Consider the following 16,735-nt stretch of genomic DNA (forward strand, 5'->3'; position numbering starts at 1 on the left):
GTCAGTTCCCAGTGCTATGACACCACTAGGGAACCTGCTTCACTTCAAACCTCTCCTCTGCATGCAGATACAGAAACCTGCCTTATACTGAATTTGAGCTTTGGTCCATCCAGCTTTCTATACCAACAGACATTGGCTTTCCAGGAACCTCTTCCTGGGAGATGCCGGCAACAGAATGGGAGGCAGGAATAATGGAAGGTACTGCTTCGGAATTCAGATGGTTGTGTTTTTTAATACTCTCTGTGTTCATAGATTAAAAACCTCCAGCTCCCTTCAAGTAACTGGGAGTTGGCTTCCAGCCTCTCTCCCTGAGCTGCTGGCTTTCACCTTGCAGGGAGCTCTTTCAGCAGCCAAGCATTCCCCAAGGTGGCTTCTGTCTGAAGTCATTATTCAACAGCCTCTGCTGCCTGGAGGACTGTGTCCCACATACCGGCCAGCTCTCTATAAAGAGGCACCCTGGTCCCCTTGACCAAAAAAAGTCAGTGTGGTGTACTGGTTAGAGCAGGGGTCAGCAACCTTTTTCAGCCGTAGGCCGGTCCACCGTCCCTCAGACCATGTGGTGGGCAGGACAATATTTTGAAAAAAATAATGAATGAATTCCTATGCCCACAAATAACCCAGAGATGCATTTTAAATAAATGCACGCATTCTACTCATGTAAAAACACCAGGCAGGCCCCACAAATAACCCAGAGATGCAATTTAAATAAAAGGACACATTCTACTCATGTAAAAACATGCTGATTCCCGGACCGTCTGTAGGCCGGATTGGGAAGGCGACTGGGCCGCATCCGGCCCACGGGCCTTAGGTTGCCTACCCCTGGGTTAGAGCCTTGGGCCAGGAGCCAGGAGACCAAGGTTGAAATCCCCATGCACATCCATGAGGCTCACTGGGTGACCTTAGGCCAGAGGCAGATTTAGGGGAGTGTGACTGGTTTGCCCACAACGGGATTGCCGAGCCAAGAGGGTGCCTTGGTGGGCAGTGAAACAATGATTTAGAAGGGAAGCCGAGAGGCTGAAATTTGAAAGCCCAAAGTCCGCCACTGCTTGGACAAATCAGTTTCTTAGTCTAACCTCCCTAACTGGGTTGTTGTGAGGATTAAACGAGGTGGGGGAGAACCACATAGGCCACCTCTAGATCCTTGGAGGTAGGGGTGCCAACTTGAATAAAATATATGGGGGTGGCAGCCTCGCCCCGCATAATCAATCACATGACTCGGGGCAGGATCACCATTTGAATGGCAATGCCCATCAACTTGGGGGGAGGGGGGCTGGACGCTTAAAAAATGGGGGGGGGGGCCGCGAAGGGACCTCGGATCCTAGGAGTTGGCTCCTATGCTTGGAGAACAGAAGGTGGGAGAGACATGCAAGAAATCATCAGGAAATGCAAGAAAGCAAATAAATTCAAATTAAAGCTAGTACCTGTAAATGCAATGGAGCAAGTAAATCAGTCCAACCGCGTAAAGCGGGACCAAAGACAGGGCAGCGGGAAAAGCAGAGGCTGAAGGGGGCCGAATCCTGGACCGCGAGCGGGCGGGCGCTTACCTGGCTTCCCCCGGGACCCTCCGACGCCCCCGACGCCCGCTCTGCGCGCCCGCAGCAGCCGCGAGAAGGAGCGCCCCCCGGTCCTGCCTCCGCCTCCGGACAGGGCGCGCCGTCGGGAGCCTCTCGCTGCGCCCGGCAGCTCCATCCTCCGTCTGCGCCTTTGCGCCTCTGCGCCTCCGCGGAGAGGGAGATCCAGCCTCCTCCCCAACGACCACGCCCTCGCCGGGAAAGCAGAACCCGCTGGGGCTCCCCCGGGCTCGGAAGGGAGAGGACGGGGCAACTCAGCTTTCAAGGCTCTTCCTCCCACAACCAGGCGCCAAAGACACCAGCAAGGCGCCACGTCGGGGAAGCCTGCTTCGAAGAGCCTTCTCGGAAACGCCACTAGGGGGCAGCCCTGGCTGGCCCCTTTCCGAGCATCTGCCGAGCTGCTCCAAGGAAGGCAGGGCTGCCGTCCAACAGGTGAGGCCAGACAGGGAGGGGGCGCGCTTAGGCCGCTTCCAGACTGTTGCTGCTTAGCAGGTGCGTCGCAGAACCCCCATGATGTCCTGGCTTCCTTGCGATGCTGTCCTTTGAAAACTGCTCAGGAAACTTCAGTTGGTGAAACTGCAGCGTTGAGACATTTCGCGTGGCACCAAACCGCTGGCATCTCGTTGCAGCTTCTTAGCCTTCCTGCTTCTCCCCTGGCTCACTGAAGTGGTGTTCTCTCTGCCTTTAAAGCTCTGAATGGCCCCTGGTCCATTTGCTCCCAGACCATCCCAGTAAGACCTTCACCAGCATTTGATACTTCCAGGAGGCTGGGGGGGGGGGAGCCTCGCCATCCTTGCCTTCCCTGGCATTTGCCTCTTGCTGCTGTCAGCCTCCTGTGGAGTACATCTGCGGGAGTCAGCTGAATGTCCTCTAGCATGGAAAGAAGACCCATCTCTGAACTGCATTTAAGCCAGCCTCCTAGTGTGCAGCCAGACCAGTGCCAGAAACTTTATTAGTGATTAACACTTGTTTTGCACTGTATTTATGTACTTAAACCTATATAGTTTTGTTTTTGTAATACTGAATTAAATTAAGTGTTTGCCTGATTTTTTAACTTACTAATACTCTGTAGTTCAAGTGTTTTGAATTTTGCAGTAAGCCGCTTTGTGGGAAAGCAGCATATAAGTAAACTTCATCCATCCATCCATCCTCTGCTCAGGAGGGCCAATGGCACAACCGGTTCAGGCAATGAAAAGAAGGGGCGGGGCTTTCATGGTGGTGGCGCCACCACCACCGAGGCCCTGGACCTGCCACTTTGGCCCATTTTCCTTTCTCTTTACTTTTCTTTCCACAGGCTTTTAATATTTAGTTTTGCTGCTATTTTTTTTTTTAATGTTTCCATTGCTGCTTTTACAATTGTTGGCTTTAATCTGTTGGCTCTTAGTATGCAGGCTGTCGTTTCACACATTCTCATCTGTTCTTGGTTGGAAGCTGCACTGAGTTGCTGTTACTAGACCAGCAGGATGAAGGCAAGGTACAGTGGTTAGAGCATCAGGCTAGGACAGAGGGGGCCCAGCTTCAAATCCCTATTTGGGTTACTTTGGGCCATTTACTCTTCCTCAGCCAACCTACCTTACAGGGCTGTTGTGGGGGTCAAATGGGAGAAGTGGCGAAAGTTTCAGGCACGCTGGTCTATGTTCAGTCTATGTTCTTTGGGGGAGTGGTACATCTTCACCAATGCACATCTGCAAGGATAATGGCGATGGGGGGAGGAAGGCACTAATGGGGAAGGGTTGGCATGAAAGAGGGATGCTTCACACACCCATCCCTCACACATTTCAATTCCCCCCTCTAATGCCATTCCCACCTCAACAAGATCCACTTTTAGTTTCAGAGCATGGTTTGAAAAACATGGTAGAGGGAGAGTATTTATACGGGAGAAGGGATGGGCTGGGAAAGGGTTAAGTCCTGCCTGCCCCTTTCTCCTGCCTTGCACACCAAAACTTCCTCTTAATCCTCAGGAGGATGTTTGGAGCTTGCAGTGGATTTCCTGCCTTAGGACTCTGGAAGCTATTTTCCAAAGTGCTGAACAACAAGAAGATTGGAGCTGGTTCACGCTGCCTTTGGGTGCGGGGAGCTTTTCTTCCTTCAGGGGAGAGGGTTAACTCATGTGACAAGTGCAGCACCTGAGCCAGGAAACCCCAGGAGGCCTTAGCCTTATACACACACACACACACACACACACAAACTGCCACCTTCTTACAGCTGCTCTTCCTCCAGAGATTGTGAATGTGCTGCAAGGGAGACCCCTGCATTCACACGGTACACAGATGAGCACTTTGTGATCCGGTTGTGTGTATTTCACAGTCCTGGACACAGTGACTGCAAGCACAGTGTTGTGTTGTGTTCTCTGTTTTCATGGTTTTGTGGCGGGGGAGCCAATCCATCCAGTAGCAGGAAGATCACAGTAAATCAGATTTCCTCTAATGGTGGAGAAGGAGATTCCGTTAAAAACCTAAGAAGAGCTTCCTGGATCAAGCCAAAGGGGAGCCCATCTAGTCCAGCATCCTCTTCTCAGTGGCCAACCAGATTTCCTAAAGCGAAACCTGCAAGCAGGACCTGAGGACAAGAGCAGCACTCTCCCCTCCTGTAGTTTCCAGTAACCCTATCCCTGGGTTGCAGCAGGTTAGACTAGATGAGCCCTGGTTTCTCTTCCAACCCTAACGCTTTATAATTGTATGGTATTCACTGCCTCTGAGTGAGGAAGGCTAAGTTTTCTTGCCTTCCCCTCCCTGCTTGCAGAAGCTCTTTAAATCAACTCAGGCACAGATATTCAATGTGCAAAATGTGGGCAGAGTTGGTATGGATAGAGAATGTGAGGTGCTTTTGACATCTGCCTGCGGTCCAGATTTTGAATGCATGCCCCTCCGCAAACCATCAAGGGTCGCTGTGCTCAAAGCTTCTGCCAGGACGCTCAAGCAAGCAGGAGGCCTTCCTAGAGCTCAATGGCTATTCTGTGTCTAGGAGTGCGATGGGGCCGGAAATCATGGCTGGTGGGGGGTGGACGGGGTTTCAGAGGCGAGTGGAAACTTTCACAGCTGGGGAAGGCATGAAAATTCAGACTCTCCCGAGAGGAGAAGAAAGGAGATGTTGTGTAACTGTCTGACTGCACTTCTTATTTCGACGCAAGAGTTTTCCTGTAACCACGCGCTGGGAAGTTTGAAGTTTAAGTCACACGTTTTAAAAGCTTGCATTTTATTTTTACGCTCATGCGGAGTGCTGTGACGTATCCCTGCCTTGTGAATTTGTTCGTATCAAGATGGCCAAAGACCTTTCCGAACCTTAGGTGGGAAATCCAAGTGTGCTCCTTTATCTCCGCCAGATGCTGTGATCGAGGCAGGACACAATCCACCATGGAGCAGAATGAACTTGGACCCTTTAAGCTGGACTTATTCCAGACAGTCTCCTGTGGGCCGCAGCCCAAATGCCCACGTACATGCACTCACAGATTCACCACTTCATCATGCCTCATAGTAAGGTAAAGGACCCCTGGACAGTTAAATCCAGTCAAAGGCGACTATGGGGTTACAGCACTCATCTCACTTTCAGGCCGAGGGAGCTGGCGTTTGTCCACAGACAGCTTTCCGGGTCATGTGGCCAGCATGACTAAACCACTTCTGGCGCAACGGAACACTGTTTACCTTCCTGCCGCAGTGTTACCTATTTATCTACTTGCACTGGTGTGCTTTTGAACTGCTAGGTTGGCAGGAGCTGGGACAGAGCAATGGGAGCTCACTCCGTCGTGGGGATTCAAACTGCCTTCTGATCGGCTAGCCCAAGAGGCTCAGTGGTTTAGACCACAGTGCCACCCACGTCCCTATGCCTCATAGTAAGGCCACTTCTGACAACTTCAGTAACTCTGAAAAGCGTTAGTTGACTTAAAACTTCCTGAAAGAATTCCACACTGGGTCCTCTGGAAATTTCCTCCTTTTCCCGAGCTCAACCATTAGTCCACTTGTCTCAGGATTGTCCACACTGATTGGCAACAGTCCTCCAGGATTTCTGATGGGGAACTTTCCCAGCCCTCTTTGTGGGGAGGAAGTAATGGCCACCAACCTTGGTGGCTTTAAAATAAGATTAGAAAATTCGTGGAAGAGAGGACTATCTCGATGGCTACTAGCCATGATGGCTATGCTCTGCCTACACAGCTGGAGCCAGCAATTCTTCTGAATACCAGTTGCTGGAAACCACAGGAGGGGAGAGGCCTCTTGTGCCTGGGTCCTGCTTGCTGGTTTCCCACAGGCAACTACTGTTCAGCTACTGTGGATTAGATGGGCCATCGGCCTGATCTAGCAGCCTCTTCTGATGTTCTTATGGATAGGAACCACATGCACTGCATCTGGGTTCCATGACGGAAGAAAGCTGAGCTACAAATGTAATACAATTCACAAACCAGAGAGCCTCTGGCTTATTTTTATTAGAAAGGAACCTTGGTTGCTCATACAATGAAAGGAACTTTTGCCACTGCCCTTCACCACCTCCAGCGTTATCTAATGTAAGCTCTTGTGGAGAAGGATCAAAAAGCAAACGGCACTGATGTGGCTTGATATCAAGGAAGACAGAGTGTGGTGAGGACTGATAAGAGGGAAACTGCAAAGAGCTCGGGGGAGATCAGAGAAGCAGACAAGATTTGAAAGCGATACCTTGGAAGATGAGAAAAACCAGCCACTGATTTCCCCTTCGCCATCAGAACTCAAAGAAACTCCGTGGAGTCTCTTGGTTCCCAAATGCAAAACCCTCCAAGGTGTTAAATATAAGCAGGATGGAGCCCCACTGCACCCCCAGCTATAGCCCAGAATCAGCAGAACAGAAAGTCCAGATCCAAATAGTCAAGCCTGGGATATATCCTGTAAACCTTGTCCAGACACAGTGGGGAAAAAGCTGTCTAGCCAAGATTGGGGTGTTGGTTTTTTTTTTTGTTTTTTTTTGTTTTTTTTGCTTTTCTTGAGGGCAGAGGAGACTGGTGCTGGAAGGTTTATTTTCAGCAAGGATGCCAGGTGTGAAGCACCCCAGAATGACTCAGAGGCAGAGATCACAAGTTTGACTGCAGAAATGAACCAAGACGGGAGATTCCCTCTGATCACTCTGTGTGTGTGAGAGAGAGAGAGAGAAAGAGAAGTTGGAGGCTCTGGGTTCCAAGTATTTGCAAACCAAATCAGTTTTAGTTTTTATTTTCAATTCCAGTAAATTGCTGAGCTTTTCAGTACACAGCAAGAAAGAACCACTTCCTTATCATCGAATCATAGAACAGTAAGTTGGAAGGGATCCCAAGAGTCATTTAGTCCAACCCCCACCTCCTGAGCATCACCTAGCAGTCAGACTGCCATTTAAGGGGGCCAGTCTCTCTTCCAAACCCTTTGTCAGGTTGCACTCTGTTGTCTGTGATTGTAATAATAACAAATAAATAAGACCTCTAGGTCTCACTTTCATGGAGCAATTAAACAGGTCACAATGAACACTCCCACATACAGAATGCTCACACATAATGGATTTATATTTTTTGTGTGTATCTGAAAGCCAGACTTTGAAACTGGTCTGTTCCCCCCAACAAAACTATTAAGAGCATTCTGCTGTCATCTGTGTCCACAGAGTTGCATTGGTAAAATGTCAAAGATGTGTGTAGTGCTTTTTTTTCTGGGAGGACGCAGGGGTATGTATACCCCTAAACATTTTGTGAATCTTTGTACTTGTGTACTTTTTTATTTTCCCTGATTTGAACTATAAAATGGTGATTTCCTGGAGTCAAAATGAAAGTACCCCTAAACATTTTTTTTAGGTGTGTGGGTGTGCTTCTGTGTGACCAACCTGGTGACCTGGAGGTATCATTGAACAACAATTCCCCCTCATCCCTGGCCATTGACCATTCCTGGCTGGGGCCTGTTGGGAGTCCAAAAAACACATGGAAAGCAGGGGTGTGGTTCGCCCTGTGTGCCTTCCTTGGAGGGGGTGACAAAATGGCACACCACAGGGGGCAGCACTTACCGTGGGGCCTGGCCTGCAGCGCACCCGAGCTACGCATCTCTCCTGGGAGTGATGCAGTGGCTCGGGGCCCCGTGCTGCCCAAAATGGCAGCATGGGGCTTGCATCCACCAGGCGGACTCTGTTGGACTAGATGACCACTGGGGTCCCTTCCAACTCTACAACTTGACAATTCTCTCCCAAGAATTCAAGGTGGTGCACATCCGTCATTAAAGCACTAGATCCAATTAGAAATCAGGAGTGAAGTTGGATGATAATGTAATGAGTAGTTTTAATTGAAAAGCAGCAGCGCTGGGCACACCCCTGCTAGTCACGAATATTACTTCATGGAGCTCTGGGAGAAATCTGGCTCCTCTCATTTTGCAAAGTTGCCTTGCCCAGGAAGTGCCACGGCTGCTGAACACCCCACGATCGTGCCAGTTTCCATCCCCTTTCCAATAGCTAACGGGGCAAATGGCACCTTGGGAGCGATGGGAGTAAATTTGCTCACTGAAGGCACCAAAGCCATTGTTAGCTAGAGCAAACTCCGTCCGGGGCGCAGCATCAGCCAGCTGCGTTCGCTTCAAGATCCTTTGCTTCTTGTTTACCCCAGAAACAATAGATGGGAAGTTTGGTTAGCGTCACCAGAGAGAAGTGAGAGGAAGGAGGCTGTAGAAGAGAGCAGCCTTTGGACCTGAATGGGAACTGCGTTAGGCAGGTCAGGAGGTCACGGCCTGCCACGGGTGAGAAAGGGGCCGATGAAGGTGGAGAAATAGCACCCTCTTCTGGGGAAAGCAGTCAGGTTTTTCACAGTGTCATCTGCTCTGCAAAGCAGCTCACCAGACACCCCTGCCAGCACCCACCAGATCAGTGCAAATGTCCAAAGAGGGAAATGAGAAGCAGCATGGAGGCAGTTTCATGAACCCTGTTGTGTGTCACTGCCATTGAGACTTCAGCTGCGATTCCTACTTGCCACAGACAACCAGGCCAGTGGCTATTTGCAAGCTGGCTGAAATGAACTCAGACCCAAATATGGAAAGGCAACAAGGGCCTCCAGTCAGCAGGACCGGTGCTAGGGTTTCTTGCGCCCTAGGCGAGAACACCTTCTGGCGCCCCCGGCGCCCCCCGCCCACCAAAGCCTGCTTTAGCAGGAGATGGGGGGTGGTGGAGAGGCAAGCAGCAGTTTCTCCACTGTAGCGGAGAAGCTGCTGCTCTCCCGTCCCGCCCCCCCGCCAAAGCCTGCTTTAGCAGGAGCCGGGGGGTGGTGTAGGGGGCAAGCAGCACCTCTCCGCTACAGCAGAGAAGCTGCTGCTAGACTGTCCCGCCCCCCTGCCCAAGCCTGGCCAGCGCCCCCTCCATTTTGGCACCCTAGGCAATTGCCTAGTTCGCCTTATTGGACGTGCCGGCCCTGCCAGTCAGCCCTTCTCTCTCACACCCTAAATTTTGGGAGCCTCATGTAAGTGAATATACTTATGTCTGATGTTCTGATTAACGGACAGCAATTGTATCTTTCACCACGAAATGGCGGACTGCAGAGCAGAGGAGGAAGGCTTTGGGCAGGGGGAGCAATATAGATTCACAGATCATCCTGCCTGCCTGTTACTGTTACAACAACCTTGCAAAGCATGCAGGGAACTTGGTGTGAAGAAATCAGTAAACTCTTTGTAACGGGAGAGGGGAAAGGGATGCTTTGAAATACTGGTTTCAAAATAAAATACTTCTTTTCTTAGGAGTTTTAAGTATGCGTATATATTTTTATTTGCTGCACTCTTCTCTCACTCACAAAGCAGCAGTATTTTCGGAACATGGCATTTCAATATATATGCCGCACTGCAAGATTGAGTTCCCACATAAGAGAAGCTGTTCAGGAGCACAAGGGTCAGGTGGAAATGAAGCTTTTGCAAAATAAATAACTAAATCTGTATATACTTTGGTGTAACTGGATTCCTTTCTTTCTCTACCTGCGTCAACAAGACACACACACAACATCACCAAAATACAGAGCAACAAGTGACCACACACCCTGAAGATGGGGGGAAATTGGGCTCCCCTCCCATCAGGGAAATTGGCACCAAGCACAGAATTCAGTACTGTCATGGGACTGCCAATCTATTTTTAATTCAACAGGTTTCTAGTCCTTATGACATTAAAGAAAAACATCTCAGAAGTCAGTGGGGACTTAACAACCACTAAAAGTATAGCATGGACAGCTTTCATCAAAGTCAAAAGTGACAGGTGCCCCATGCCGTTGGCATTTTAGCCCCCTCACCCTTGGGATTCCCTCAAGATTCCTCTTCCCACCACTCTTTTATTAACCACCCACGTGACTTTTTGGCCCTCCTCCAGGGATATTGGAAGTTAACTAAATTACACAGAATAAGCAAACTGATGTTACAACATGCTATTTGACGCTACAGTTCATATTTTCTTGACCCTGAATCTGGACAGGGGCAGACTTGGCTACCATGGTGCAGGCGATTCATTAATTTGACTGATTGGAAATGGATGTATATCTCTGGATTTATTTTATTTTTAGTTTTTAGGGTTTTTTATATAATGAAATTTAAAAAGTGTTGAAAAACACATTTAAGAAGAAACCAGAAGCCTTTTTACTGGGCATCCTAGGCCAGGATGTTGGTAGAAGTGATAGAAACCTATTTTTGTATGCCACAACAGCAGCTAGAGTTTTGATAGCTAAGAACTGGAAGACAGAAGAAATACCAACGATAGAAGAATGGCAGATGAAAATGATGGACTATATGGAGCTCGCAGAAATGACCGGGAAACTCCGTGACGCAGTGGAAAAAGAATGGAAGAATTTTAAATTGTATTTAAAAAAATCATTGTATGATTGAAAGTTAGATATAATTTGAGGATAAGTTAGGTTGTAGAGCAGAAGATAGATGATTAAGATACAAGACGATAAGGATTAAGATAAGATAGAAGACTAATTAATTAGGCAATGGTATAACATAGATTAAGAGATATAAAATATTAATGATTTTTGTTATTAGAGAATAGAGAATAGATTAGAATTGTTGAGAATTTAGGAAGTTACGAAAAGGTATTTACAAGGGACACAGGAGGAGGAGGAGGCAGGAGGAAGTCCCATTACGATGTGAGGAAGTAACATTAGTTTAAGAAATATTTATGTTGTTATGTATTGTTTTTATATGTTGTTAATGTAGTTGTGTTTATTTGTATGTTCTAAGTAATTTTTAAATAAATATTATTTTAAAAAAAGTTTTTAGTTTTTTTATTGGGTTTTATAAACAAGAATAATGTTATACAAATAAGTATACCAAGTTTTCTCATGTCGTATATCACAAAAATAGCACAATAAATGTGGAAAAATATCTATAACTTATGTTTCATTATTAGTGGTCAATGTTTAAGTTCTTGGTTCATGAACTGGTTTAAACAATTAAGAAGAAGAAGAAGAAGAAAAGGGGGAGGAATGGCGAGTGCGGGTTTTAACTGACTTGCTGGATCTTGTCATTGAATTTGTCATGGCTTTTAGTCAAATACAATAAATAAATAAATAAATAAATAAATAAATAAATAAATAATTGATTGATTGGTTGGTTGATTGATTAGGGCACCAGGGCTCACACGGCCCCGATCTGTGTTCTCTGGGATGCATAGAATTTAGTGTGTTCTGCCTGTGGTATGCAACAAATGTCACAGCAACAAATGAAAGACTGAATGAAGACAGAGGTCACTGCAACTCACCCACGTCCCTCCTCCGGTCCAGTGATGTGAAGCACTGGAAAAAATAACACATAACAATAAAGGTAAGTTATTCAACCCACACACCTCTCTATATACATCCCATGCAAACCTTTGAAACCCCTGGCAGCCTTATTCTTGGGAACCTTGGCCATGGACAAAGATCCCAACCCAATTTCCAGAGCTGTTTTTAAAAAGATGATTATTATTTTTTTAAATGATCCTCCTGACTGTGATGCGGTATTCTGGGGTGAGGTGGGGGGGCGGGCAGGGTGACACCAGTGGCTAATGGTAGTTCCTTTGGGTAATAATAGATCCAAAACAATGGTTGGGCTATTTGTGTAGAAAGGTCAGTTAAATATATATGATGAGGAAGAGCCTCCGCCGTCTCCCTAATCAGGAGCGGGATCATAGCGACCTTCGCTTGCCCTACTGAAAACTCAGGACTGCAAAAGGGCCATTGAAGAACAGGGGAAATAAGCAATTGGAAGGAACCGTATTGAAACTGGGCTACAGAACACTTTCATCACAGGCAGCTCTGAGTCCAATTAAAGTCCTGGTCTGGGTAGCTCACCAAGTTTGTTCTTGTAGGTGCTCAGCTCAACAGACACAGGATCACTGGCTCCATACCTTTCGGAGCAGATGTCCCATGAGCCTCAGCTGGCATGGCAGTGCTGGATAGGGCTGATGGGAGTTCAAAACATCTGGAGGTGTATACCAGGGTGGCAAAGACTTCTGTAGAAGCTGCAAGAGCTTGCTGGAGACTGGAGCAAGTCGTCCCCAAATGTACTGTGCGTTCCACCTGGTTAGAACTCTCAAAACTGGGCTGATCTCTGAGTTTTTCCAGACCTGCCCTTGAATCTTCTATCCCCCTTTAAAAAAAACAACCCTACTGATTCACAACAACTAGAGGCCAGTGTCCCAATGCCTTTTCCTTATGCCCCTGAGCTTGAGACAGGAAAGAGGGTCCCCAACGGCCTGTGGGAAAGTGAAATTCATGAGAATGGGACATTCCTAAACTTCTTCTCCGAGGTCCCTTGAGACTCTGGGGAGGCCTCCCACAGAGGGTGTACGAGGAATATTAAATGCAAGCGACCTTAGGGGAAGCCTCTCCCCAGCCCGATGAGCCTTGCTCCTAGGGACTGTGATTTGGCCTGGGTGGATTTCTCCCTCCAGCCAATGGGATAAATTTCCTGCAGACATTCCAGCCCTCTGACATCTCATGCAACACTCCACAGCTGCCTCCTCCAACATGATGGCCCCTGGGCTCTCCTTCTTCTGTTCCTTCTATTTCTCTCTGTTCTCCCTTAGTATGTGAGGAGGACAGGGACCCTGGCACACTATTTAACTCTTGACAAAGAGATTACATTGTCCAGGGACATGCCCAGGTGCTTAAAATATATTGGAGCATGGGCCCCTGGACGAACATGTGCACAAGCTGATTTATAGATTTATAGATTTAAATTTTGTGTTTCAATGTTGCCACCCATCGCGGGACCTTAGGGCGAAAGGACAAAACAGAAGGACCCAGACATTAGTAATGACAATAAAAATACTAGTGGGACTTGCAGCAAGCGGGTGTGTCTGGGATTGCAGCCTGAGCTGATCGCATCCAACAGGTGAATCTTTACATTGGGGACAGGGCACTTGCATTTCACGCACAGAAGCAGGGCCTCTGCTATCCTTAAGCCAGCTAAGCAGCTGCCTAGGGTGCAGACCACTTTGAGGGGCACTATTTTATACAGGTTAGTTTTTGTTACCATATATCTTATGAATTTCTTATTTCCTTTTATTTACCTATATTTTGAACAATTTTATCATTTCTACAAGACACCTGTTTTTGAAAACTGAAGTAAGAAAACTTTTTTTTTTTTTTAGGAGGGTGCGCAAGTAGTTAGCCTTGCCTACCACACAAAATAGCCTTGCCAAAGGTGAAAAATAGCTCGGTACCAGCACTGCACAGGAGAAGAGAATTTGTAGAATTGGAGAAGAGCCACGAGGGTCATCTAGTCCAACTCCCTGCACTGCAGGAATATTTGGGTCAATGTGGGGCTCAAACCCATGATCCTGAGATTCTCATGCTGAGCTATCAACTGAGCTATCCCAGGCAATAGGAGAACGTGTCTACCTTGGAACTAGCAGCTCAGTCTCGTTGTGAGGATCCGCCGCAGCAACTGAGTAACAACTGTACAATTTGTGGGTTTTCTGGGTTTTCTTTTTAAAGAAGCCGCTGGAATGGCCTTGTGCAAGCAAATAACTGTTGGCTTGGGAGGCTCTTTGTGGCAAAGCCCCCGAACGGCCTCTTGATCCCTAACCAGTTGCACGCTGCAGCTCTGGATGACCTCTGAATCCCCCCCCCCTTTTGCAAGGAAGCAGGTTGTGTGTGTGTGTGTGTGAGATCAGCACATGTTCATAGGAACTCAGTCCATGCAGGCTGGACATGCAGAACTAAAGCTCAGTGTATGAGCACAACATGTGGGACTCTGTTCAAACCAGATAGTCTCTCCTGCCCCCTGCAACTGAAACCCACAGTCTCATGCAGTCGAGCTACGCCTATTTTTCTCCGCCACCTCCAAAAAATAAAATCTATTGTCTTCATTTTGTCTGTTTTCTCTGTTGGAGAGATTTGGGGTGAAGCCTTCTTCCTTCCCCCAAACAATAACACAGATCATTTGCAACCCGTGCATTGATGATCTTCTAAGGTTTCTCTGCTGGATACTAGGCATTCAGTCTCATATGTTGCTGTTGACAGCAGGCTCAGCCCTCTGACAGCAGACATTTCCCAATGCATCCGAGCTACAGTTTTCCCTTGGGGACCCTCCGCTGTGGGTGGGGAGGGCGCAGCGCTCTGCACGCGCTCAGAGGTGTGCTGCCGCCAAGAGTTCTGACCAGCTGCCTTCCTCCTGCTGCTGCTGTGAGGTTGAGGCTTTACACAGCCTCTGGCCAAGCCGGACACCCTGCGTAGGGGCCAGTCGGGGCTGGGCGAGGGAGTGGGATTAGCAAATGGGGCAACCCCCGGGGCCCTTTCAGGAAACGGCAGTGTGATGGGGGAGCGCCGCTCTGCACGCGCTCAGAGGGCCATGCTGAGAACACTTGCTTGCTCGGGTTGGAGCTTAAAAGCAGGGAATCCTTAAAGTGTGGAATTCTCTGCCAAATAATTTTAAGTCAATGAAAGCACTTGGGATTGCTTTCCTTACTTAAGTTTGGATCATCTTAATGCAAACTTTTACAAGTTGTTTGTATCATTGAAAGCTCTGTCATTGTGTTTTTCTTTTAAGACAAAATACGTTAATATATGAGTTGTTGTTTTTTCTAAACTAAAACCTCAGTATTCAGGTTAAATTGCCATGTTGGCACTTTGCGATAAATATGTGGGTTTTGGGTTGCAGTTTGGGCACTCCATCTATAAAAGGTTTGCCATCACTGCCTTAGCCAAAGGCCATCCAAAGGCATCATATATACGTTGTTTAATTCCGGCAACCGTAGTTTGAGATGTTTCAATTTGCAGCATTTGAAAATCTTAAAACTTGACGGGTGTTGTTGTTGCTGCTGCTGCTGCTGTGTCAAATGCCTTTTTTAAAAGGTAATTTAGCTGCCATGCAAACAACAGGAGCCAGGCAGAGCAGGGCTATCTGCTGTGGAAGAAACTGAACCAGAGGCCTTGGCAATCGAAAGTGTCCCAGCAGCTGTCACCCATGGCGAAAGCCTCAGAGAGGTTTTGAAGGGGGAGCTCCCTTACCTTCGGCCTCTTGAAGCAAGCCCAGAAGAAATCCAGCCACGGCATGATGGGGGCGCTCCGGGACCGCGCGGGGGGTCAGTAGCTAGGAGCCAGGAGCCTCTCTCTGGCCCCAGGGGAGAGCTGTCCCCATCAGATCCAGGAATGCCAGCCAGCCCCTCTGTCTGCCTGCCTGGAGCAGCTGCGGCAGGAGCTGGGAAACAGGCAGGGAGGCGTTCCCTGCAATTCAAACCCAGCTGCACCGTTATTCCGTTGGCTGGAAAAAGGCCTGGGATGCCAATTGAAATTCCCCAAACGTTACAGCAGGGGTTTTTTCCGTTTTTTTATTATTATTAAAGGCTTTCCTTCCTCTCTCTTTAAATACACCAGTCCGGCTGCTGTGAAGCAGGGGAGGGAGAAGAATAGAGGAGTCAAGAGGCAGCTGCCAAGCATCTGAAATCCAAGCCTGCATACCAGAGCGAGCAATGCATCCAATCCCAGAGTTGTGGACCTCTGAACACGTGCAGACAGCTCCCAGGCCGCTGGCCCATCCGAGGACGCAGTTGTTATTGTGTTTAATGTAGCTGGAGGAAGGGGACGAGGGATTGAGGTGGCATTTCATAGAACTGCAGACTTGTAGAAATGGAAGGGACCCCTGAGGGTCGTCTAGTCCAACCCTACCCCTGCAATGCAGGAATCGCAGCCGAAGAGCCTCTGGTATCCAGGAAGCTGCTCACTTGTTCAGTAAAGCATTTTCTTTTTTCTGCTTGTGACTGCGCATGCTCCGCTTCAGACACCGTGATGCCTCTCAGCGTAGCCTACTTCGCAGGGTTGCTGTAAGGCTAAAAATTGGAGGGGGCAAATCTTATGAACCAAGAGAAGTTGCACCTCCTGAACGGAGCATCGATCAAAATACTTTACCATCCACTCTTCTTCCATGTGTGAAAATGATCCCATTGTCCTCCTGACTGGCTCACACTCCAGGATTAGTCCTGTATTTAAGGGACATCTTCTACACTCTGGAAATGCAACAGTAGAATTTGCAAAGACATTTGGGTCGTACAGACAATTCCTACTAGAGCAGTTTAAATAAACAGTGGCCTTAGTTCAATTGTAAAAATAATAATAATTGGGTTTTCCTTTTCCACGCCATCAGAAGCAGGCTCTGGTCACTGGGATGCCTTTGGGGCAAATGGTATTTCAGCGGAAGCATTTCAATTTTTGTTTCTAACTAGTTACCTTGTATTCTATAATTGATGTTTTTAAATGTTGTCAGCCACCTTGCATCCCAGCTTGGGGAGAAGGTGGGCTAGAAACATATCAAAATAATAAATATAGGAGTAGCAGAGTTTCGCCAAGTATTTATTTGCAGGTTTTTTTTTTTTAAGAAAGGGTGCAGTACGTCCTACACAGAAGCACCGGCCTGCCCTGCAGGGCTCTATGCCAGCAATCTGGCTAGTGCCTTTTGCACTTGGCTGATGGGACTGAGCAATTAAGTCCCTCAGGAGGCAGGTGGGGGCCCTCCCTCCTCTGCCCCACAGCTCTGCTGTTCCCTGGAGTCAGGGTAGGGAGCAATAGGTGAGGGGGCTTCCGCCAGCAAGTTATTCCTACCTCGTTCCTGGCCTGCAGTGAACTGTGGTTGGGTACCCCCAAACAGCCGCAGTGCCTGGAAGTAGCCCCTGACAGATGCACTGTCAAGGTGGAGAAACACCGGAAAATACGTCTAAGCATTGCAAGGGCTGGAATAGATGACCACTTGGGG

At 48.0% G+C, this 16,735-nt stretch overlaps 1 protein-coding gene across 2 annotated transcripts in view; it reads right to left on the bottom strand.

Moving 5' to 3' along the window:
- The window catches only part of STARD8 (StAR related lipid transfer domain containing 8), a 63,764-nt gene extending 48,557 nt beyond the window's left edge, over window positions 1-15,207 (bottom strand). Inside the window, exons 1-2 of one of the 2 annotated variants that reach the window (XM_033156610.1) lie at window positions 14,998-15,207; window positions 11,262-11,295 (exon numbers count right to left, since the gene is read on the bottom strand). In XM_033156610.1, the coding sequence (XP_033012501.1) occupies window positions 11,262-11,295; window positions 14,998-15,042 (79 nt within the window). In that variant the 5' untranslated portion in view covers window positions 15,043-15,207. Of the gene's footprint in view, window positions 1-1,544; window positions 1,714-11,261; window positions 11,296-14,997 lie in introns of those variants that run through there. The other variant, XM_033156609.1, reaches the window with a different exon arrangement.
- Window positions 15,208-16,735: the final 1,528 nt, after the last annotated feature.

Source organism: Lacerta agilis, chromosome 8 (assembly GCF_009819535.1).
Source record: "Lacerta agilis isolate rLacAgi1 chromosome 8, rLacAgi1.pri, whole genome shotgun sequence".
Taxonomy (NCBI): Eukaryota; Metazoa; Chordata; class Lepidosauria; order Squamata; family Lacertidae; genus Lacerta; species Lacerta agilis.